General features: G+C 40.4%; 1 protein-coding gene across 6 annotated transcripts in view; it reads right to left on the reverse strand.

Annotated features, from left to right (window-relative positions):
* The window catches only part of EBF1 (EBF transcription factor 1), a 430,360-nt gene that overhangs the window by 81,679 nt on the left and 322,670 nt on the right, over nucleotides 1-26,011 (reverse strand). For all 6 annotated transcript variants that reach the window (XM_059888301.1, XM_005209684.4, NM_001192916.3 and 3 more), the window contains one exon: nucleotides 3,682-3,808. In XM_059888301.1, coding sequence (XP_059744284.1) covers nucleotides 3,682-3,808 — 127 coding nt within the window. The remainder of the gene's footprint in view (nucleotides 1-3,681; nucleotides 3,809-26,011) is intronic.

The following is a 26,011-nucleotide window of genomic DNA, read 5'->3' on the forward strand; positions in this document are numbered from 1 at the left end:
TGAAGAAGCAGCTAAAGCCTTCTGAGAGTCTTTTATCAACACCCAAGGTTACTTCAAGTTTAGCAGGAGAGAATTCTACAAGTCACTTAAAGATGTAACAGCAAAGAGGCTACTGAGAAGAACAAAGATACTGGGAAGGCCCCCTCCAGGGCAGTGGAGGTTTATGGGGATTGACTTCCCACTGGACTGACGGACCAGACACAGGATTAGGGAGGCCTTTGAAAAAAGTCCTGTCCTCAGAAAGGGTTTTTGTTTCCTCCTATGAGAAAACATGATTTAAAATTTAAAGTCAGCCTTGCTCTGCATTTACATGAGAATAACTGGCCACAATAAATCAGATCAGGGATGCAATATCCCCCTCTTTTGTTCCGATCCAGTTGGGATTCACTTTGCTCCCTCAGTCTGATGGAGCAGACACGAGAGAAGGGCACAGCTGGCAGCTGAGAATCCTCACGTGTCCCTGGTCTGAAGCACCAAAGATGGAGAGCTGCACGCCTGTCCCCACAAGTGGAGCCAGCTTGCAGGCAATCTGTATTTAGTCAAATTCTTTCCTCCCACCCCCAGAAGTCTGCTTTTATTTGCATAGATTAGGCCAGGCTGTTTCTGTCTCGGTTGTGTGGGGGTTTTTCTTTTTCATTGATTATGGATTTTTACAGACTTGCACATACGCATGCGCAAATCCTCTCACACGCACTCAAAAGCAGTACCTTCGTTTGGGATGTTGTTTTTCAGTCCCAGGACATTTTTTTTTTTAAAGGAAAAATTCCAAGTGATATTTTCTCCTAAGAAACAGTATTGGCTCACCCTATCCAGAAAACCAAGCCTCGCATCTTGAAATGCCATGGATGTTAAAGAAAATGAAGTGTGAGCTTCTGTGGGAGGGGATGGAAGGGTTGGTGGGGGTGCGGGTGCTGCAGGTTTCCAATGAGCTGAGTGGTTGTTCGGATACAAAGAACAGAGAGAATTTATGACCCATCTCGACACCTTTGCTAGAGAGTGGCGACAAGCAGGTAAACTGAGCAAACCACCCCGGTCTGGCAGCACCAGCCATGAATGTGTGACCCTTGGTAGGGGCATTTAATGATAATGATCAGGAGTCTTCGGTGCGGTTCACCAATTAACAGAGACTCTCTTTTGTTAGAAATGACGTAATGTCACAGTGACTGTGAACAGCCAGCTATATCAGTGGGGAAGTTTTTGTACCGGTTTCTTTGAAAATTTTATTTTTCCAAATCAGAGAGAGGTGAGTCTCTCTCTTAGAATACTTAAAAAACTAAGTCTTCCTATCTATGGTCCACAGTTTGAGGCAGGATCAGCAAAAGCATTTTTTTCATACTTTAAATTTCCCGCACACTTACACACGTGCATGCACACCCAGGACTTCTCTCTCTTATCCTTAACTACTTTGTGAGACTTGCAGATCGGCCACTTTTATCTTTGATCTTAATTCCCCCGTCTGATACAGGTTTTCCAAGATGTGATTTCTTAAATTGATGGCAATTTTTTTAATGGTTAAAAAAAAAAAATCCCAATAATGATGGGTCCCCTAGCTATTTTCTTTTGAGAATTTAAGTAATTTAATGAGGATGATTTTTTTTTAACTTTTATGGCCAGGTGGCTCAAGGGGATATTTTGTTGAGCACTGATTAAAAATAATTTCTTCTAAATGAGACCTGACCACAGAATGGAACCATTAATGGGCAGAGACGCTGTCACCAAAGCGGAATCACGCTTGATTGCCTCTCGTTCCTCCCACAACACGAGCGTTTTCTTCTTCTTTTTCTTCTCCTTTTCTTGTTCTTAATGGCAGAGTAAATAAGCAGCCAGCGAGGCCTAAATGTTTTCGACCAAAAACAGAGTCCAAACTCCTCAGAGAAAACATTTGGCCTCTGTGGTTTTGTAATATGTTCCAGAACACCGAGTTCAGTGAAGAACATTGTGAAAAACTCCCATCCATCGGAATGATGGTGGGGAATGTTACAGTATCAGAAGTTTCAATTGGTCCTTTTCCTGCAGGCCTATAATGAGGCTTGTAAAAAAAAAAAAAATTGTGCTATGTGGAAGTTCTCATGGGAAAAATGAATGGCAAGAAATCCTAGCTTTAAAAGAAACAGCTAATCTGCTAGTTTGATTGTTCTTCAAAACTTACGCTGAACCAATGAGCCTAATTAAAAACACTTGGCCTACTTCTATAAAGCATCATAGCTTTCTCTATGCTTCGTTTGTATACACCACCAAACTCCAGATAGACTATTATTTTTTCAAGTGCTTGCTAACAAAGTGCTGACTTTGTTGGGATGGCTGAGCTAATTTCTTGAACTCAGTGTGAAACCTTAGCTAAACAAAATTGTGGTAATTTTCCTTAATTTGTAAAAGTGATTGGAGTGCAAATAAAATTTTCCTCTTGGGTCAATCCTATAATTTTCAATTAACTAAAACTAATCGTCAGGCAGGCACCAAACCTGCATTTTGTTTAAAGGACTGGGAGGCATTTCCAAGGGTCAGGATGCATTAGCTGTTTTTATAATTTTGAGAGAGGGTTGAGTCGGGAGAGCGAGTCACTGAGAAGCATGGTTGATTTTGTTCCTCCTATTAAAATACAACAGGAAAGATGCTTTGAGATAAAATGTCACAGTAAAATACAATTTGTCCATTTAATTGTATGGTTCTAATTAGGATGTGTTAACACAGTTATCCCTTCATGCTCTGGAGTCTCTTTGTGTGAAAGCAACTTACACTCAGTACTTAATCTGGCTTTGTGGTCCTTTAGTGATTAAAGAAGGAAACATGGGGCCAGTTTCTGGAGGCAACAACCCAGCAATGGCTGCTACACAGCAGAGGACCTAGACTGTCCCCAAAGCCAGTGTGGTCCTCGGACCAGGATCATCAGCCTCTCCTTGTGAGCTTGTTAGAAATGCAGAGTTTCAGATCCCACCCGGAGCTACTGAATCACAATCTGGATTGCAACAAAGATCCCTGGGTGTTTGGTTTACATGTAACACTCTGAGGATCTCTTTGACTACACACTGGGCACTTAGACTCTGCACTTGATATGTTTCCATAGAGAACCTGCCTGGTTCTCTCCATGTGACGTGAGGAAATTCACCCTCACCCTAGAACCCTAGCTTCTTAATGCAAGATAGGTCCATGTGCCAAGGCAGGTCCATGTGTCAAGGCAGGTCCATGTGTTTGGGATGGTAGGCGGCAGTCATGGGGAACAAAATGAAGCTTAAAGGGAAAGAAAGCACCAACCCAGAATTAAATATGAAAACCACCAAAAGTCTTTAAATGGCCATGACCAGGCTAGAAGAAAGTTGTATTGTGCACTCAAGCACATTCCTACTCCATAAAGCAAGCAAACCCCGACATGATGGCTTAACATCCAGAGACTCTTAGGACTGTATAGCACTCCTCCTTGCTCATGCCACTGCCTTAGGTATCTAACCCATGATTTCAACAGATCCTGTCATTCAACAAGGACACCTAGATGAAATCTTATCTAATAATAACGGTAATAATAGTAGTAGTAGCAACTCATTTCACCATAAATGGGGTGAAACAGAGAAAATGGGTCTTAAGAAGAAATAGATTTTAGAATAAAATAGCACTTATACACACAAGATTGAGTCAAAGACCCACAAGGTCAAGACCGCTCTGTCCACCATCTGCAGTAGTTCTTACCTGTGTAAATGAATCTTCCAGGTGTCCCTTTGCAGAACTGTTTGGATTTGTAGGACAAGGTGACCTCTACAACACCAGGGATATGCCGAGGAGGAGTCTGCACACGGATGGCGTGAGGAGTAATCAACTAGTGGGAGACATTTGGGGGAAAAAAAAACATTGTCATTGCAATATGTAAAGGACTCATTTCACAGCTTTCTTATCGGTTCTCAATAAACATAGTCTTCAAACACCTAATTAACCTGTCCATGTTTAAATACAATCATGATGGAACCTGTATAAAAAACACTGACAACAATATTTACAAGTGCTCTGAGAACAGTCATAACAACTTTATCTGAGTTTTCCTACATGGCAGGCACTCTGCTTCCTGGTTTGAAAAGTAAACCTGGTCTAATGAAATGATTTATCTACTACAGGATATCCTTTGGAAAAATCTCTGTTTTAAGGCAGACACCCAAATCAGCACTGAGCTCTGCCACACCTCTCCAGAAGCTGGTGGGCCTGGTGTTTGAACTGAGCCCTTCAACATGTGCAAAACACAGAGGTAGGAAATCCATGGTCGAGGTGCTCTGATGAGCTGCAGAGCCCATGTAGGAAATGCCCCGAAGACCATTTGGTGCATTAACTACCAGAGGAACAATCAAAGAGCTTTAAAGGGGAAACCCAAGAAGCTTTCTCCCTGGAACAGCTGAGAGGTCTGGCAAGACTAAGGACTGTCCATAAAAGGGAGCTGGAAGCTGGGGAGGGGCCGGAGGATGATCAGTGGTCCATTATGCAATGTCACGTGCACAGGGAGAAAGTTCATTTCTGAACCCTGTTGGCGATCAGAGCACACTGCAAAGCAGAATTTGCTTTTTAGTACTCTTATCATTGTTTATATAACTAAAATGTTATTAATGGCCATAAAACTGGCATTATCTGCTTCTTTGAAAACTTCAGCCCTTGTAGTTGACCTCTGATGGTGCTAGACTCTCTGTGCTCTCTTTCTGGTGTGTGCAACTGCCTGTTCCTTGACTGCTTTCAGATTTGTTTAGCTCAGGGCTGCAGTACTGAGTTGGTATGTAATGGGTGATCATTTGGACTAACTCATGTTTGTGCTGTTCTTATAATTTAGAAAGGGCTTTTGTTTCAATGTGCAAATTTAAATATTTTATCCAGAGAAGGCAATGGCACCCTACTCCAGTACTCTTGCCTGGAAAATCCCATGGACGGAGGAGCATGGTGGGCTGCAGTCCATGGGGTCGCTAAGAGTCGGACACGACTGAGCGGCTTCACTTTCACTTTTCACTTTCATACACTGGAGAAGGAAATGGCAACCCATTCCAGTGTTCTTGCCTGGAGAATCCCAGGGACGGGGAGCCTGGTGGGCTGCTGTCTATGGGGTCGCACAGAGTCAGACAAGACTGAAGCGACTTAGAAGCAGCAGTCCAGAGAATCACAGACAACTCCATGAGGATCAAGGTGACAGCACAAATGCCAGCCCCTGAGTCCCACCTAGGTAAACAGTCCCAGCACAAAGGCCTGGCAAAAAGAATGTAAGAAAGTGGCTCCTGCTAAAATCTGCAAGTGATTTCTACCAAACGCTCTTTCTTGAAACATAAAGGTCATCTGCACAGAAATCACTTTAAGTTAGTAATTAGAAATGCCTATCCTCTTTGGCCACCTCATGCGAAGAGTTGACTCATTGGAAAAGGCTCTGATGCTGGGAGGGATTGGGGGCAGGAGGAGAAGGGGACGACAGAGGATGAGATGGCTGGATGGCATCACCGACTTGATGGACGTGAGTTTGAGTGAACTCTGGGAGCTGGTGATGGACAGGGAGGCCTGGTGTGCTGCGATTTATGGGGTTGCAAAGAGTCGGACACGACTAAGCGACTGAACTGAACTGATCCTCTCCCATAGAATGTGTGCACCCTTATTTGCTGGAAATACACAAAAGATTCTTCAGGAATACCATACTTATGTGGAACCACTGGAGACTGAGTTCTCAATGGCTACATTTTTTGATGGCTAAACGTTTACCCATAAAAGCACAAAAAATATTTACTTAAGATTTTGACCTTTTCATATTGAAATTCTTCCAAAATGCATTATATGTTTTCTAAAATAAGCAAAATATATATAATTTAATTTAGCCTTAATAAATCAAGACTTTCATTTGAAATACCCCTTGTTATATCTTAGTTCTATTTATCTTAGATCGGTGTATCTTCTATAATACAGAAAAGGCCTAAGTGACCATGAGGTATGATGGGCTATTTTCCCCTGCAGTAAATGGCCCTGGATACTTATGAGTTTTAAATTATTTCTATTTTGTTCATTTTCTTTGTCTTTTTTCCTCCTAATGTCCTTTGCACCTTCTGTACTTCTCTTCTAATCTTTAAGGATAGAAAACAGGAAATCTAGTTTATTATTGTATAGAGAATAAGAGAAGGAAGGAAGCTCTGAAGAGCAGTAAAAGATGATCTTCCAAAATCAAGTGTGTGTTTAATCTCAACTGATCGGACAGTGTTCTTACAATGCTGGGATTAACACTAGTTGAGTACCAGGGTAGGAGGTTACCCACTATGTCACTGAAGGTTTTACTTGCAAGTACTAATTTGGTCAGGTCATTTGTATGTATTCTCATCTGCTTTTTTCAGATATGAAAACAGAATCATAAATTGTTAAACTGCTTACACAAAATCACCCTCGTAAGAGCAAATAAGAGCAAAAGTGACCCTGATAACAGTTCAAAAAATGATAGGGAGTAATTCCGTCTAATCATAAAGAAGAAATGTTCATATTTATATCTTTAAACATTTTAAAGCTAGCATCAAACTCAAAGTTTTCAGATCCAACACTATATGTATATGTGTTGCTTTTAAATTCACATGCTATTCATTTTTCATTTTCTACCTGGTCCCTGGTTGTACCTTTGATGGGGGAAGTTGCCATATAGTTATTTTCCAAATAAGTGGCATGCTTCTATTCTAAAAGTTACTTGGACTGTAGAGTAAGATTAAATCACAATAATATTTAGGAGAACTTTCAGACAGAGAATATTTCACCTACCCACCCTTTTCTCAGGGGGAAATACATTTTAAAAGATGGAAAGATATCAGTAAATAGATATCAGAGACATCTTTTTAAGTATAAGGACCTATGAGTTGATACACTAAGGAACAAAATTGATTTATAAAATTTACAAACTGATTAGATATGACTGCAAAGAAACTACTTAAGAGAGTAGGGGGTCAGCATAAAGGAAATTGAAACAAATTTTCATTTACAATTTCATTTTCCGTTTTAATCAGTCTAACTAAAGCAGAGATTCACTATTGAAATAACTGTCCTTTGCAAATAAGGTAGAATATGAATCATCATTAGAGAATGAACTTGTTGATGTTTCCCCTGCTGTAGATGTTAGTCTGGGAACAGGCTCTCACACTGACACATGATATTGATGGCATTCAGAAGGAAAAAAATTGTATCTAACCACTATCAACTAGATAGCGGAGAGGTTTATTTATTAATCACTCAAAGAGGTACAAATTTATTGCAGGAAGGAATGCTAGTAATCATTTAAAATGAATGCTCTCGTTTTAATAGCTAAATACACAAAAGTCCAAAAAAGTCTAGTGGCTTCAAAAATTGACCCAACATCTTAGGGGAAAGATAGGGTCTAGATTTGGAAGCCTAGTACCCACAACCCACCCCAAACCCCTCCCCCATCTCAGGATAAACTTCCCACATTGTTCTAATTGGGCTGAACTAAAGGCAGCCCCTCTAAGTTACAGAAGGAAGAAAGGCTCTAGTATAAGTCTAAATTTTTCAAACTTTCATCATTGCAATAGCACTTCCTAAGTTTCGCCATGTCTATAAACAACCTATACCCATACAATTATGTAATTAAAAATTTTAATTGGTTAACTTTTTGCTTTGTTGTTGTTCCGTCGCTCAGTTGTGTCCAAGTCTTTGTGAACTTTTTGTTTCAAATAACTTATTTTAAAAGGACACTATATTACTATTGCAACTGGTTGTGGTAATCTTAAAGCTAATATGATGTTGTTAAATTCTAGTTAGATAATGTTGACAACCTGAATGGGTTTATTGAAAAGGGAGTTGAGCTAGTGTTAGAATACAGATTTGTTTGCTCCAACTGAGACTTTCTCCCTTAACATAAATCAGAAGGATTAAAGGAGAAATAAAAGGAGAATCACTTTTTCACGATGATTCAGTTCTATTTAATGTCTGTGTCAAATCCACAACGGTCTCCTGTACAACCAGGGGCACATTCCCCACACTTTGGGAAATTCTGTTCTAAGTGATTCGAGAACAGATTCACTCTCTTGGCTTAACTTCCTTAAATCACAAAACGAACAATTTGAGTTAAAAATAAACATACTTCTGAAACCCTGTAGCATCTGATACTACTTTCTTCCTTTTTGGAAGTCTACACTTTCTTCACTTCTGTGACACTAATTATAAGACTTAAGCCTCAGAGAGTGTCTGATGGTTTACCAAAGCACTTTCACATTCACTATCTTTTTAAAGCCCATCCTTATGGGATATGTATTCCAGATAAGCAAAAATTGAGAGTCAGACGAGTTAACTAATATTATTTGGAAACAGCAGGAAGAAAATCAACCTCTTATCCGTGTAAATAAGTGTTTTCCAGAGCTCCTCTCTTATTCATTGATTCCTGATCTCTTCCTGTGCCAACTATTTCCTTCTGCCAATTTGTTAATTGTAGACATTTCACAAGTCTGTTCTAGATTTTTTTTCTCTTTCATTTGCCTAACAATTCTTGAATTCACTCACTGGCTCAACCACGTTAGCTAAACTGACTTCCAAGCCTACGCCTGCGGCTTTGATCTCTTTGGCCAAACACCACATTTTTATCAGCAAGAGAGTAACAGAATCTCCCCTTATGTATCTTACTGCAACTTCAATCTCAACAGGATGCAAGATCATTTATCATCTTACTACGTATAACCGTACTTCCTGATCCTGTGTTCCTTCTCTCAGCTAAGAGAACACTACCCTTTGAATCACCCAAAATAGAAACCTTGGGATTATCTTTTTTTTCTCCCTTCAAATTTTCTTTTAGTCATGTTGACTCTACCTTCTACTGAATTTCACTGGCGCCTTTCTCCTTTATCTTGTTCAGGCTGTCACCATTTCTTACTCAGACAATTGCAATATTATAAATGCCTTCTAAAATGGCCTTTCTCTGCTTCTACTTTCTCAACCAGAATTGTCCTCTTCAAACCAACTTCATTATGCCATGCCCTGACTCAAACCCTCACCTGCTCCTTCATGTATGGTATGTAGTCTAGACTCCTTAGCATGGTAGCCAGGTGCTCCAAGGCTTGAGAGCTGACTGCCCTTGTGAGTCATCCTTCCCACTCTGCCCTTCCACACTCTGGAGAGAAGGCCACGTGGATATATGAAAATAGCCTACCATCTTTGCCTTGTTCATGCCATTCCTTGCCTAAACATTCCCCTACTGCTATTTCTCTTGTTCCTTAATACCCTGAAGAGATGTTCCCTCTTCCAGTAAGTTTCACCTGATCTTTAGAGTCACAGTTACTCACACATTTGTAAAAATTTATATAATCATGGAATGCATACTTGAGAGCTTAGCATTCTATTCTGCGTTGTGCTATAAAGATTTTCTTAAATATCTTTTTCTCATTAAACAATCCTTGAAGTCAGCAACAGGGTCTAATTCATGTCCATACCCTCTAAAGTATTTAAAGTAATACCTCATATACAGGATATTTCCCAAAATATTTCTGACAAAAATTCTTGTATAAATTAGGCCTGAATTCTACTAGATGTTTGACTGCATTAAGCTAAGTAATAAGAGTCCACCCTATCCATAATACAGGATCTCCTATCTTTTCTCCTTGGAAGAAAAGCTATGACAAACCTAGACAGCATATTTAAAAGCAGAGACATTACTTTGTCAATAAAGGTCTGTATAGTCATAGCTATGGATTTCCGAGTAGTCATGCATGGATGTGAGAATTGGACCTTAATAAAGAAGGCTGAATGCCAAAGAATTGATGCTTTTGAGCTGTGGTGTTGGAGAAGACTCTTGAGAGTCCCTTGGACAGCAAGGAGATCAAACCAGTCAATTCTAAAGGAAATCAGTCCTGAATATTCATTAGAAGGACTGATGCTGAAGCTCCAATACTTTAGCCACCTGATGCGAAGAGCTAACTCATTCGAAAAGACCCTGATGCTGGGAAAGACCGAAGGCACAAGGAGAAGGGGACAACACAGGACGAGATGGTTGGATGGCACCACCAACTCAATGGACGTGAGTGAGCAAGCTCCAGGAGATGGTGAAGGACAGGGAAGCCTGGTGTGCTGCAGTCCATGAGGTTGCAAACAGTTGCAAACACGACTGAGCAGCTGAACGACAACAACTATTCATAAGAGCCCACCATTCTTAACCTGATAATATTTAACCTTCATCTCCTAACTTGCTCTTAAAATTATCTAGCTGGCCCAGCACTCAGACCCCTGCATGAGAACACTGCTCAGATATCATCTAAGAGGTAAAAAAGATGTCTAACGGTCTGTGACTCACTCCAGTGAGAATGGATAAGGTGAAAGAAAGAAAAAATATTTAAACAATACAAAAAAGTATTATAATTTAAGCAATACAAAAAAGGGCCACAAAAGATCATCTCTCCAATAGTAGCATTTATCTCTAGATTGATGATGTTAATGTGATACAACTTCTCTCTCCCCATTCTTCCTCCTATGTGTGTGCACATGTGTATTTGTGTGTGTGAGTATACACGTGCTTACACAGGAAATAATAGCCATATAAACAATACTGGAATAAATAAATTCACATATTTATAGGTATTAATTATGAGAAGAATCTTACTAAAATCAAAAGTAGAATACTATCAGTTTGTGCAATATGTATTGCATGTGACTTAAATAAGAATTAGATATATATTTGCATGGAAGAAAGGCTAAAAGAAAGATCATCAGGGTCAAGAAAAGTTACAAGATGGTAAAGTTACAGGTTACTATATTTTCTTCTGCATACTTCCCTGAATTCTCAAGCTTCTCAACCATATGCTACTGCTACTGCTAAGTCGCTTCAGTCGTGTCCGACTCTGTGCAACCCTATAGACGGCAGCCCACCAGGCTCCCCCGTCCCTGGGATTCTCCAGGCAAGAACACTGGAGTGGGCTGCCATTTCCTTCTCCAAACCATAAGAATGCATTAATATCATAATTAGAAGAAATCACTTTTAAGTGTGATATTACAATGAAAGAAACACACATAGTTTCTGCAAAGCCCCAGTAGAGGCTGCTGGCACACCAAGGACCTACCAGCAAACAGTAATTATACTCTCTCTGAGCTACCTATATGAGCGTTTTCTCTTCATATCAGAGCATAGGAGCAGAAGAGTCCTGAGTGGTCACCAGGTGAGGCATGCTTCTGGGTACAAAGTGAAGCTTCTGTGGCCATGAGAGACAAGACACAGACATGGAGGTCGTGGGTGGGGCCTGTCCTTGATCAAAGTGGGAGACAGGAGAGAGGAACGCCTCTGTCTGTGGATGCACAGAGCATCATGGAAATGCACAGAGGTGGAAGCAAAACCTCCAAGAGGCAGTCTGCAAAGTCTGGAGTCCAGACAAGGGACACGGGAGAGGATAATTCTCTATGCAGCTTTTATATGTCTCAAAAGTATGGTGGGTGAATGAAAGTACCCAGTATTTTAAAATATTAATGGAGACATATTGGAGAATTCTGGGAGAAGGGGGCAAGTCTTGGGAATCACTTTCTTCTCTGAGAGCCGGTAGCACTTACTATCTGCACTCCTCTGTGTGCTAAGTGCATGCGTGCTAAGTCGCTTCAGTCATGTCCGACTCTGCGCAACCCCATGGACGGTAGACCGCCAGGCTATTCTGTCTGTGGGATTCTCCAAGCAAGAATACTGGAGTGGATTGCCATGCCCTTCTGCAGGGGATCTTACCGACCTAGGGGTTAAACCCGTGTCTCATTGTGTCTCCTGAACTGGCAGGCAGGTTCCTTACCACTAGTACCACCTGGGAAGCCCCTTATCCCTCTGGTTCACATTAAACGGATGGTGATAATGACCTTGATCGTGACCTTAGGAGCAATTCACTTTTCATTGTCTTCTAACTATGTGCCAAGCTATCTGAGAAGCTAACTATGTGAGAAGTTCTTTCGGTGATTTTTGCTCTTAAGGGCAAGCATGGGTATTAGCTGGTTCACACATATGAAAAATGAATTTCAGCAAAGTTAAGAAAAATGATCAAGGAACAGATATGAAGCATCAAGTCTGCCTGTCTGGTGACCACCACTGCGTAACTGTCCCTCCCTACTGCTACTTACTGTTTTTCTATAATTCCTGGTACTTGTACTTTTCATCCTACCTCCACTGTTGACAGGATGGAATGGGTCCCCAGTATCTCCTACATCTAAAAAAGTTCTGGGAACGTAGTAGGTCCTCAAAATACCCTTTCTCATTGGTGAGAAGCTGGCTGGGAATTATTTCCCACCAAAACAAAAAAAGCAATTCCAAGGCAAGCCTTCATGCATGTTTTCCAACCAATGGAACTATATGAAATAAATGCAATTTGAAGTTCCAAGCCACAACACAAAAAAATTACTGGGATTACTAGAAAGCACACCAATGATTTTTCCTTATTATGCTTTGGACTTAATATTTTAGCCTTAATCATTTTCAACACTAAAAAGTTACAAGGAAAAAAAAATAACCCTCCAAAACAAGCAAAGCCTTAAAGAGAAGAGGTAAAAGGAAGGAAAGGTTTCTTCTCTAGAAAAATAATTAACAGTGATGACTAGAAAAAGCCTAAAGTAGGCACTGATAGGGTAGTTTTTAGGTATCACCCATCCAAGAGTCTGGGTTCTAAGGGACACTGGCCCATTCATCCACCGTCACTCTCTGTGCCTCAGTTTACCATCTTATCCTGCATGTGTTCTGTTCTGTTGGAGTACTGATAATAATGTTAAATATGCTTTGTGCTGGGTAGAGCTTCTCCAGGGATCCTAAAGCATTTTCCAGATTAATTTTTAAATTTATATATTAATAATTCTCACAGCATTCTCCCTCCTCCTCAGTTAGGGTAATAATATCTATCTCTTTTGAGATAGGCAGGGGGTGTTGAGTGATGGACATAAAACAGACACTTAAATAAGGAAACTATAACATAAAAGCATAATTAAAGCTTCCAAACCAAATCGACTAAGGATTTTTAAAGAGACACCACAGTTTTGGTGACCATACAAGCAAACTTATTGTCCTTCCACTCTGGGGTGTTCATTTTTCTGTAGTTAAACATGGTGTTTAAAAAAACATTGTTTTCTGGAGTTCTTAAAGAAAGTTGAAATATGATCAGCATGTATGCTGGGGGACTGTGCTGGCTGAACCTACATATTTTATCTCTATTTCCCTGAAGTGGATACAACATAAATCAAGGGATGCCAGTTCTTCTCCCAAGTTCCTCAGTGTATTCTGGTTTGTTCCCTAATCAGGGTTCCTTGGGTTTCGTAAGACAGATTTTTTCATTCCCAAGAATTGCCTGTCTCAAAGGCAGTATACGATTTCTCAGGGAACGTGAGAGAAAGCCTGTGGAAGCATTTACTGTTTCACAAACATTCTGGTTTCCTTTTGTCCCTTCAAGAAAATAACTAAACCAATGTTTAGCAAAATATGTTGGGTCACATGAATTCCCAAAGATAAACTTTATGTATGAATTGCAGAGGAGACTTTGGAAACTGAAGTAGCAGAAACTGAGTTAAATAGGGGATTTAAAATCTAGCTTTTGAACAGTCAGCAGTATCTCCTAATGCCGTCTAAAATTTCTCTCATATCGGTATCAACATAGACACAGATACATAGAGAAGAGATAGAGATCTATTTTCCAATTGACTGTCTGCATCTCCCAATGAGAATACAAGCCCCATAGGATATGAACTTGGTCCTTCTTGTTTTCTCTACTGTTTCCAGTTTTAAGAGTGCCTGGGAAACTAGCAGACATTCAATAAATACTTGTTGAAGATTGAATGAGTAAATACTGTGACACCGTTAACTGCCACTAATAATTAGGGTAAAGATTCAACAACATCCCTTATGCATCTGCCAAAAAGATATCATCAATACTACTCCATTCAAAAAAAACTTTTTCTACTGAAGAAAAAAAAATTTTTTTTAACTTTGCTCCCACAGACTTCCTGGCAGCCTCATTAAACATTCACAAAAATATACTGCCCAATTCTTCTGACCAAGAAACTAACCAGGTCCCTAAATCAATGCAGTTAATTGTACAAAACAAAACAGCAATAAGATCATCTTTCAAAATAACAGATCGAGGAGAAAAAGGCTAAAATAAATACATTATACTTGAACTACCTTTGGTTTTTGTGGGTTGATTGATTTATTTATTTTTCGGTAATTTATTTTTTAAATAAACTTTCTCCAGCTCTCTTCCCAGGATGTAAATCTTGTGCCAATTGGGCCCCATTAAAGACTGGATCCCGTCCTGACCATCTGGGAGCTGGAAAAGCGCTGGTGAGTTTCTGAGGTCCAGAGTATTCCAGACGGAGCAGACTGGACACCAGTAACGCCAGCCCCTGTGGTTTGAAAGTGTACAATGGGCTCTTTCTCGAGGGTTGTTTTTCTACATTCAGTCAAGAAGGAATATCATTCCGTAGTTGGGCCCAGCTTAGGGTCCTGGGTTGTTGCTTTCTTTGTTTGCAAATTAAAATATAAAAGAGAAAGGCCAGATATGTCTTTGGAAGGGGCTGAGTGTTTGTCATCAAAGTTGGCCATTTGCAGGGCACAATCTTGCCTGCAAAGATATAGGAATTAGGAACGAAAAACACAAGAACCAAAAGGTAGAGTAGCAAGCTGTGAATTCACCTTTCACCAAAAAGTCTTTCAGGTTCTTGCGGAGCTCTAAGAAAAGGATATCAAAGCTGTAAGACACTAAAGAGTGACTCATTCTAATGTTCTTGGGCGGTATAGTTCCTGTCTGCATCCCATTTGATCCTTGCACATATATTCAGTAATTCCCAATTTAACACGTGCCTCCAGGAAGTAAGCTCTGCAGAAAACTGAAGCCAACCCCCTAAACACTGTGTTTTCACTGAAATCTTTCGAGGACACGTTACACACATCTTGCTGTTTCAGACAGAAGATATTGAATATAATTGCCATCTCTTTCTTGATTACTCGGGGCCACTGTCATTATGAACAGTCATTAACGTGCAGTACAGTAATATAGTTCTGCATCTGCTTTTTAGGTTTTCCTTTCCTGCCCTTGACATTAAGCTGTCACTTCTGCTGTCAACGAGCCTTCTTCTAACAACCCGCCTATACTTTGCTCCTTCTAATTTGCTATGTCCTGGGAAAACAGATAACATAGTTTGTTTAAAATTCCTGTTCTGGTTACCTCAAAGTCTGTTATTTTATTTACCTTTTTTTCTTGTTTTTTGCTCACTTCCAGTTTCATGCTGAATTCTGGAGAGTTGCAATGACTACAATGGTCTTCTCTGGGTCATTGGGGTTACACTACATTCTTTTTAGATGGTTAAAAGATAACTCTAGAGTCAAATGGATTTTGGTTCAAGACCAGGTTTTGCAAATTACCAGCTGTGGGATCTTCTGAAAGTCACTGAACCTCTCCGGATTCTGTGTCGTCGTCTGGGAAAGGGGAGGGGCTAGCTACCTAACTAGTGCTGCTGTTGTTTAGTCACTTCGTCATGTCTCTTTTGTGGCCCCATGCTCTGTAGCCCACCAGTTTCCCCTGTCCATGGATTTCCCAGGCAAGAATACTGAAGTGGGTTGCCATTTTCTTCTCCAGGGGATCTTCCCAACCTAGGGATCGAACCAGCATCTCCTGCAAGTCTCCTACATTTATTACAGGGTTAATTGACTTAACACCTATAATGAGTTTAGGTGAAGGCCTCACATTATCCATCACTTAAAAAGTGTTAGTTTTATTACTACTTAATCCTCACCATAACCAACAGATTTACACTAAGGTATTTATGTGCATCCTTATTGCACAATAAATATACCTAAATATAAGCTACCTAATTATACCTGTATTAACAAAACCTAAACTGCAACCTATCTGGTACTGACACTATGATGCAGCTTTGAATATAAAAGTTGCTAAAAAATAGCATTTGTCTGCTTGAATGAATGAATGACCAAAAGAAAGTAGAAGTCGTGTCATTCAACACTATTTGGTATAAATTAATGCCTCTAACATGTAAGGCTCTGTGCTAGACACGGTAAGGGACTAAGCTGAATTCAGTATAGATCCTGCCTTCAAGGCAGAGAACAGCCTCATAAGTCAGAATAGGAAGTGATAAGGAACATAAGATGGTACAGATAAGTATATTTAGAAGAAAGAATTTAGAAAGAAGATAAAATATTTTATATCTAGAGTTGTGAGGGAAGATTTCACGGACCAAAAAAAAAAAATGTTTTGGGGGGATCTTAAAGGACAGACGTATCTGGGCACAGAAAAGAGGGAAAGGCATTGTGGAAGGAGGAATGGGATAAACAAGCACACAGAGGAGAGAAATTAACGCAGGCATAAAGAGCTGCAAACAACTCATTGTGATTGGAGCAGAAGTTGAGATGAATGACGGGTTAGAATGCAGAGAAGAAAGGTCAAAGCGTTACATGGCTGTGCTTGAATCCCAAATGACAGCATCATGGCTTTAGGAAATAGGAAACCAGTAAGGCTGATCAGGAGGAAGATTTCAGCTCAGATCATCAGGGAGCCATTCCAGCAGTAAGCACTGAACACATGGATGAAATCAGCACAACGCTATATAAATATCGATTTCCTTCACTAAAGTCACAAGACTACAGCCAGGTGTGAATCCTGTCCTTGATTCTTGTTAAAATTAGAAATGCATCACACTTTGGGTTTTTCCATTTTTAAGTTACATATGTGTACATTTTGAATGCACTGTAAACAAATAACTGAAAATGTCAACCTAAACGTGTTTTTAACTATCTCATAATTATCAACATAGATGATAGATTTAAAATGCCTTAGTCATTAAAAATAACCATACAGACTAGAGCATTTTAAAGAATAAGTTGAGCATGTGTGTAACTATGTGACTATATTAAAAAGACCACTAGACTATTTTTACATTGTTTTTAAATATGCTGACTCATCTAGAAATCATTCCCTATAAGTTGAACATGAAAGGTATTCATCAGAGCCATACTCAAAGTTTGATATAAGTGATTCACACTGCTCTTTTTATTCTTAATGAATGAAGTGTACAACTTGGCATTAAACATCTGCCTCCTAATAGATGATCAATAAATATATGTGGAATATAGAGTTGGAAACATATATTTAGGAAAAAGTAGGGAACTAGGAATTATTTAAAGCCTGTGCATTTAATAAACTTTAAATTAAATTTATACCTGTAAGCTTCAATATTTGTAAAATAAGTGACACAGCTGTTTACACTGTACCCTATTTATATTATAAATTTTTGAAAGAGATGATATTTGAGACAATGTCTTTCTCCACCTTTCTTAATTTTCTTTTTGATTTTAGTGGAATTGTATCTCAAATAAATGTGTTACACATAATAGTCATTGGAATGGTGATGCCATCATGTATAAAACTTGGGATGGTTTGGTAAATATAAGGAAGTCTGGTGGCACTAGTAGTAAAGAACCCGCCTGCCAATGCAGGAGATGCAAGAGACATAGGTTTAGTCGATGGGTTCAGAAGAGCCCCTGGAGAAGGGCATGGCAACCCACTCCAGTATTCTTGCCTGGAGAATCCCATGGACAGAGAAGCCTGGTGAGCTACAGTCCACTGGGTCGCAAAGAGTCAGATGTGACTGAAGCAACTTAGCACAGGGACACATGCTAAAAAAAAAAAAAAAAAAAACTAGGGAAATGTCATGAGAAACATTGATAGAAAAGAAAATTGAATGGGGAGTGCAGTTGGAGTCTGGAGAACTGGGCTAAAACCCCGGCTCCTGCTGCTGCTGCTAAGTCACTTCAGTTGTGACCAAGCAGCTAACCAGAGCAAGTCACTGCACCAGCAAGCTCCAGAACCTCTTTTGCCTCACTTTCAAAATAAAAGAGCTGCATCTAACAACTGGAAAGACTCCTCAAAGTCCTCAAAATTTTGTGACTCTGCATGTGGTTCAGTAAAAATCAAGGCCAGATATAAGGCCTCAGAAACTTATAGTGGGAATAAGTACGAGTTGTAGTCATTCATTCTTCGATGTCACAGAAGAGAAAATACCATTTATTTTTATTTACAACCCTCCCTCTGAGCTATGTGCACAAATGAGAATGGAAAGTAGATACATACACTACTATATGTAAAACAGATAGCTAGTGGGAAGCTTCCTTGTAGCACAGGAAGCTCAGCTGGGTGCTCTGTGATGACTTAGAGAGGCGGAATGGGAGGGTGGAGGTGGGAGGGAGGCTCAAGAAGGAGCAGATGTATGTATACTTATAGCTGATTCATGTTGTTGTACAGCAGAAACTAACACAACATTGTAAAGCAATTACACTCCAATTAAAAAATAAATAATAATAAAATTTTAAATTAAAAGAAAGCAGATATGGAAAGGAAGGAAGACAGAAAATAAAAACTGTATTTAAAATCTCATTTTTAAACTTTTGGATTCAAGCAGCAAAATTTCTTCTCAGCCCCACAAGCTGCCATTTACCTAACTACAATCATCCAGAGATCTCTCCTGTAGTGGCTTCTTTTGCCTTTTCCCTGTCTCTGGGAATGCAATTGAAGAAAACATCCATCTGAATTAAAAAGAAAATGTATGACCCTTGGATGAGGCTAATCAGTTCATACAGTGATGTAACTCTGACTTCTCCCATCTGAGATAAATGGTCCTGGCAATCTTTAAATATAGCTGTCCTACAAAATCACATGGCATCTAATGCCAAGTGTACAAGGACTAAAACCAGTTGCAAAATATGAGTGAATTTCTGTTCAGAGCCTTGCAGCATTAAATAAGAATGGCTCCAAACATTGTTAGTCTAAGCTGAATAATACTCTGCAAATATTTCAGATTTTCTTATATCTACTCCAGCCCAATCACTTCATGACTGGGTTGCATGACTTTACTTCATTAACATGAAATCCACACGGACTTCAGCCATTGTTAACATATCTTCCTATAAGGTGATTCCTGTGGGGGAAAAAGGGTTCTGTGGTCACAAGAAACACCTGGAGTAACAGGCAAATTTGGCCTTCGAGTACAGAATGAAGCAGGGAAAAGGATAATAGAGTTTTTCCAAGAGAACACACTGGTCATAGCAAACACCCTCTTCCAACAACACAAGAGAAGACTACACATGGACACTGCCACATGGTCGACACCAAAATCAGATTGATTAGATTCTTTGCAGCCAAGGATGGAGAAACTCTATACAGTGAGAAAAAAACAAGACTGGGAGCTGACTGTGGCTGAGATCATGAACTCCTTATTGTCAAATTCAGACTTATATTGAAGAAAATAGGGAAAACCACTAGACCATCCAGGTATGACCTAAATCAAATCCCTTATGATTATACAGCAGAAGTGAGAAATACATTTAAAGGACTAGATCTGATAGACAGAGTGCCTGATGAACTATGGACAGAGGTTCATGACATTGTAGAGGAGACAGGGATCAAGACCATCCCCAAGAAAAGGAAATTAAAAAAAGCAAAATGGCTGTCTGAGGAGGCCTTACAAATAGTTGTGAAAAGAAGAGAACCAAAAAGCAAAGGAGAAAAGGAAAGATATACCCATTTGAATGCAGAGTTTGAAAGAATAGCAAGGAGACATAAGAAAGCCTTCCTCAGCGATTAGTGCAAAGAAATAGAGGAAAACAATAAAATAGGAAAGACTAGAGATCTCTTCAAGGAAATTAGACATACCAAGGGAACATTTCATGCAAAGATGGGCTCAATAAAGGACAGAAATGGTATGGACCTAACAGAAGAAGAAGTTATTAAGAAGAGGTGGCAAGAATACACAGAGTAACTGTATAAAAAAGATCTTCACGACCCAGATAATGACAATGGTGTGATCACTCATCTAGAGCCAGACATGCTGGAATGTGAAGTCAAGTGGGCCTTAGGAAGCAACTGTATGAACAAAGCTAGTGGAGGTGATGGAATTCCAGTTGAGCTATTTCAAATCCTAAAAGATGATGCTGTGAAAGTGCCACACTCAATATGCCAGCAAATTTGGAAAACTCAGCAGTGGCCACAGGACTGGAAAAGGTCAGCTTTCATTCCAATCCCAAAGAAAGACAATGCCAAAGAATGCTCAAACTACTGCACAATTGCACTCATCTCACACGCTAGTAATGCTCAAAATTCTCCAAGCCAGGCTTCAGCAATACGTGAACCACAAACTTCCAGATGTTCAAGCTGGTTTGAGAAAAGGTAGAAGAACCAGAGATCAAATTGCCAACATCCACTGGATCATTGAAAAAGCAAGTGAGTTCCAGAAAAACATCTATTTCTGCTTTATTGATTATGCCAAAGCCTTTGACTGTGTGGATCACAATCAACTGTGGAAAATTCTGAAAGAAATGGGAAGACCAGACCACCTGACTTGCCTCTTGAGAAATCTGTATGCAGGTAAAGAAGCAGCAGTTAGAACTGGACATGGAAAAACAGACTGGTTCCAAATAGGAAAAGGAGTACGTCAAGGCTGTATGTTGTCACTCTGCTTATTTAACTTATATGCAGAGTACATCATGAGAAACGCTGGGCTGGAAGAAGCACAAGCTGGAATCAAGATTGCCGGGAGAAATATCAGTAACCTCAGATATGCAGATGACACCACCCTTATGGCAGAAAGTAAAGAAGAACTAAAGAGTGTCTTGAAAGTGAAAGAGGAGAGTGAAAAAGTTGGCTTAAAGCTCAACATTCATAAAACTAAGATCATGCCATCCGGTCCCATCACTTCATGGCAAATAAATGGGGAAACAGTGGAAACAGTGGCTGACTTTATTTTGGGGGGCTCCAAAATCACTGCAGATGGTGATTGCAGCCATGAAATTAAACCACGCTTACTCCTTGGAAGGAAAGTTATGACCAACCTAGACAGCATATTAAAAAGCAGAGACTTTACTCTGCCAACAAAGGTCCATCTAGTCAAGGCTATGGCTTTTCCAGTGGTCATGTATGGATGTGAGAGTTGGACTATAGAGAAAGCTGAGCACCAAAGAATTGATGCTTTTGAACTGTGGTGTTGAAGAAGACTCTTGACAGTCTCTTGGACTGCAAGGAGATCCGACCAGTCCATCCTAAAGGAGATCAGTCCTGAGTGTTCATTGGAACGGCTGATGCTGAAGCTGAAACTACAATACTTTGGCTACCTGATGCAAAGAGCTGACTCATTTGAAAAGACCCTGATGCTGGGCAAGATTGAAGGCAGGAGAAAAAGGGGACGACAGAGGATGAAATGATTGGATGGCATCACTGACTCAATGGACATGAGTTTGGGTAAACTCTGGGAGTTGGTGATGGACAGGGAGGCCTGGCGTGCTGTGGTCCATGGGATCGCAAAGAGTCAGACATAACTGAGCAACTGAACTGAACTTGGTCACAAAGTTTGGGACATGCAGCATACTATGTTTTAGATAGTCAAATGCATGTAAGTACCTCAAAAGCTCTAAAACAAGACCAGCTGAATTTATCTGACTCCACATTTCTCACATTTGGGCTTCCCTGATAGCTCAGTTGGTAAGGAATCCTCCTGCAATGAAAGAGACCCCAGTTTGATTCCTGGGTTGGGAAGACCCACTAGAGAAGAGATTGGATATCCACTCCAGTATTCTTGGGCTTCCCTTGTGGCTCAACTGGTAAAGAATCCACCTGCAATGCGGGAGATCTGGGTTCGATCCCTGGGTTGCGAAGATCCCAGGAGAAGGGAAAGGCTATGCACTCCAGTATACTGGCCAGGAGAATTCCTAGAGAATTCCCAATCCATGGGGTCACAAAGAGTTGGACACAACTTTGGGACTGAACACCAAATAACTACCTTAAGCTGTATACGTTCTCTCAGATTTGTCAATGACTAATTAAAAGGACCCTGAGAGCCTCAGAGTCCACCACAGAGACCACCTGGACAGACTAGAAACCTGATTGGTTATTCAAGCAGTCTACTTCTAACTATACTATTCTCTCTGCCTTCTAGAACCTTGCCTAGAATTTTGAACCAAAATTTAACTCTGCATTGCATAAATTTGGAACTCTCTAAGTTTCTACATGATAGCAAGCTGTCTTTCTAAATAAAATACCAGGTCCCACAAAGCCTAACATTAATCATCCACAGTACCTACTCCAGTGTTAGATAACAGCAGGCAAGCCAACCAGTACTTGTTGTTTAGAAGTTAGAAAGATATTAAAAATTGAACAATTAGCTCTGCAAACCAGTAGCAGGAGCCCCTCCCTCCTCCTAATCACAGGGTGATAGGAAAGCAAAACAACAAAATACATCTGTATTCAAGAAAAAACTGAACCCATCTTAGCACATATCAACCCTGTTGGTTTTTCTGGTTTTATATGTAAAATACTACAAAAAATTTTTTAAAGTCTTCTGGGGTAAAACATGTTAAGGAGTACCAAAGTATCAGTAAAATAATTTGCTTTGTAAAAATAGAGAGAAGAGAAAGGGTCAGAAGCAATAAGGAAGAGTAACAAAGATGGCAGACCACATTCTCAAGAAAGCCGTGTAGTTCACCCCAAACTCAGGAGTTCACAGAAGGCAGCCCTGAGTTAGGAGCAGTAGGCTGCCACCTTTCTTTCTTCCAACCCTCAGGGGGCAATCAGTGAGCTAAACTGAACTACTCATTTGCAAAAGATTGGGCTGGTAGGGAATGGGCACAGATGAGGGTAAATTAAACCAGCCCTATTTTCTCTGGCTCTTTTTTAAATTCTTTAGCTAAAAATAGTCTCCAAATTATAGCATCAGCTGCTAATCTAAAATGTTATCTCCTTGTCCTGGCCCACCAGCCTGCTTCCTGAGTGCTTTGGGCTACAGAGTGAGGAAATGGAGAAGAGAGAAAAGTCTACTTAAAAGTACTAGATTTCAGAGGTGGCATAATTTCAAGAGACAATGTGACCAGGGACAAAGACTTTGGATACATCAGGGTCCTAGAGAAGAGGCCCAGACAGGTTAACTGTCTTAAATATATAAGTAATTTAGTCACTTATATGGAACAAGCAAGAGGTTGTCTTCTGCCTCTAACACAAAGCACATACTCTTCTAAAGCTAAACTCTTCCTATATGTCAATGGCTCCACTCACAAATTTATACAACTAGAAAACGAAAGGATTGCTCTTACTTCTGATCCTCTACATGACAAGTCTAGCTTACCCTGGGAGGTGATAGTGACTGTTAAGATACTCTCCAGTATAAGGCATCAATGGCAAGTCCACCCTGGTCTGATATGTTAAAAACAAAAACAAAAAAAACCCTAGGGTAAACATTTGGCATAGGCTAAATCAAGAGAGTTGAACCATAAAGAAGGCTGGGTATCCTTGAAGAATTGATGATTTCAAACTGTGGTGCTAGAGAAGACTCTTGACAGTCCCTTGGACATCAAGGAGATCAAACTAGCCAATTCTAAAGGAAATCAACCCTTAATATTCATTGGAAGGACTGATGCTGAAGCTCCTATACTTTGGCCACTTGATGCAAAGAACCAACGCACTGGAAAAGATCCTGAATCTGGGAAAATTGAGGGCAAGAGAAGCAGGCAACAGAGGATGAGATGGTTGAATGACATCACTGACTCAATGGACATGAGTTTGAGCAAACTCTGGGATATAGTGAAGGACAGGGTAGCCTGGTGTGCTGTAGTTCATGCGGTCGCAAAGAGTCGAACACAACTTAGCAACTGAACAAATCGTGGACAGTTAAAGTGAGCTCAGGAATTGAACTGTATAGATTCACATCCCATCTCCAGAACTTGATAACTGGACAGCTTATTTAACTTCCCCAAGTTCAATTTCCCCATCAGTAAAATGAGAACATGCTGTACACGTGAGCTGTCACCATGTCACAAAGAGCCTTAGCAAACACTTAGCATAGTACCCGGCAGGAACTAAGTGCTCAATGAATGTTAGCTAATACTAGTCCTACTCTACTTTCATAGATATCTTCTCTTAATATTCACAGTTATCAAGCTTTGATTCTACTCAGTGGAAGCCTGGAGACACGGCCCCCAGTTCTTTGTGCCTACCAAAATAAAAGGCACATACTTTAATACTGATCAAAAAGAGCCACAGTTACTACTACTGTTGCTGTTACTACTCCTACTACTGTACCACTCGGGTTACTGTGCATGTCTTTTTTCTCTTCTTTCTGTCCTTTGCTCTCAAAATTCCACCCACTTGCTCTCTCATTAACTTGGGCTTGTATTTCCTTCTTAGAAACATTCATTGTGGTTCAAATCCCATCTCTAGCACTATCTGTGTCTGTGTGATGGTGGTAAGTTTCTGAACCTCTCTGACATTCAGTTTACTTATATGTATCTAACATAAGGCTATAAAGTGAAGTTGCTCAGTCGTGTCTGACTCTTTGCGACCCCATGGACTGTAGCCTATAAGGCTCCTCTGTCCATGCGGTTTTCCAGGTAATAGTCCTGGAGTGGATTGCCATTTCCTTCTCCAGGGGATCTTCCCAACCCAGGGATCGAACCCAGGTCTACCGCATTGTAGACAGATGCTTTACCATCTGAGCCACCAGGGAAAAAAGGATTGAATAAGATAATATTCATGAAGTGCTTATACATGAAAGCCCTCAGTACATGTGAGCCATTTCTCAATTTCTCATCAGTATACGGTAGATTGGGGGACTTGGAACAGTACCAGATTCTCTCCCTGCACTAAAAAAGGGAGAGCATTATATCTGTCAAATAGCCTGTATGAAAATCTACATTTGTAAATAGTTTAGCATATTTATAAAAAGTTCACCTCTCCAAGACTCATCTTTCTAAATGTCAGGACCATCATGATGATAACAGCCCAAATTAAAGTCCTCCATCCAGACACTCAACTGCTCATGCTGCAGGGGATTTATCTGCTAAAACCTGGCTTCCCAGGTGGCACAGTGGTAAAGAATCCACCTGCAATCCAGGAGGTACAAGAGATACAGGTTTGATCCCTGGGTTGGGAAGATCCCCTGGAGAAGGAAACAGCAATCCACTCCAGTATTCTTGTCTGGAGAATTCCATGGACAGAGAAGCCTGGTGATGTGAAGAGTTGGATGCGACTGAATGCAACACATCTGCTAAAAGATTTTGGGACACTACATAGTGGGCTTTCACCAGCAAAGGGTCAGAGCTGATTTATGATAGAGCCACAAATAAGAGCAGCTTGGGAGAAGGAGGTGGGCAAAGAAAGTGAATGTACCCCCGACCCTCACCTCCCAACTGGACCCCCCAGATCCATTGAAAGGGACTTCTGGTATAAGCAAGGCAGGGATGGAGGAGGGAGGAGGAGGAAGACAAAGTATCGCCTCAATGGATTTCCTTTTCATGATGTGCATTGATTTTGTTTATGGAAACAGATTCTTTAAAGCAATTTTGGGCTTCCCTTCTGGCTCAGCTGAAAAAGAATCCACACGCAGTGTGGGAGACCAGGGTTTGATCCCTTGGTTGGGAAGATCCCCTGGAGAAGGGAAAGGCTACCCATTCCAGTATTCTGGCCTACAGAATTCCATGGACTGTAGTCCATGGGATCGCCAAGAGTCAGACACAACTGAGCGTCTTTCACTTTCTTTCTTTTAAAGCAATTTAGATAAACCTAAGTTAGAATTTAACCTCCCTTTTCTGTTCCCAAAAGAGGACAAGAAAGTAGGAGAACCAAGAGGAAACTGGGGGACCTGGACAAGGTGGAGGAACAAATGAATAATTTCCTGATGTGTACCACATCCAACATAGTACACCTGGCTTCAGACAGGCACAAGCTTGTAAAGGAAGCCTCACACTAACCTCACTTACTCTCAGGGTCAAATATACTTCTGATTTGAACCCTCCACCTCTCAAGCTTCACTGTGGCTACTATGATCTGGATTGAAAAGTTCATATTCTATTAACTCTTCCCCTCTCACAAGGTCCAGGACAAGCAACAGAATGAGAGATAGGAAGAGATGAAGACAGCCTACGGGACCCGGGAAAGGCTGTCCTTGTGAGCACCCCTGCCTCCAGCAGCAGTGAAGACATCAACTTGCAAGCAACATACACCAAGTATGTGGAGCTTCTAATTTTACAACCCAATACTTCCAA

This window comes from Bos taurus, chromosome 7 (assembly GCF_002263795.3).
Source record: "Bos taurus isolate L1 Dominette 01449 registration number 42190680 breed Hereford chromosome 7, ARS-UCD2.0, whole genome shotgun sequence".
Lineage (NCBI taxonomy): Eukaryota > Metazoa > Chordata > Mammalia > Artiodactyla > Bovidae > Bos > Bos taurus.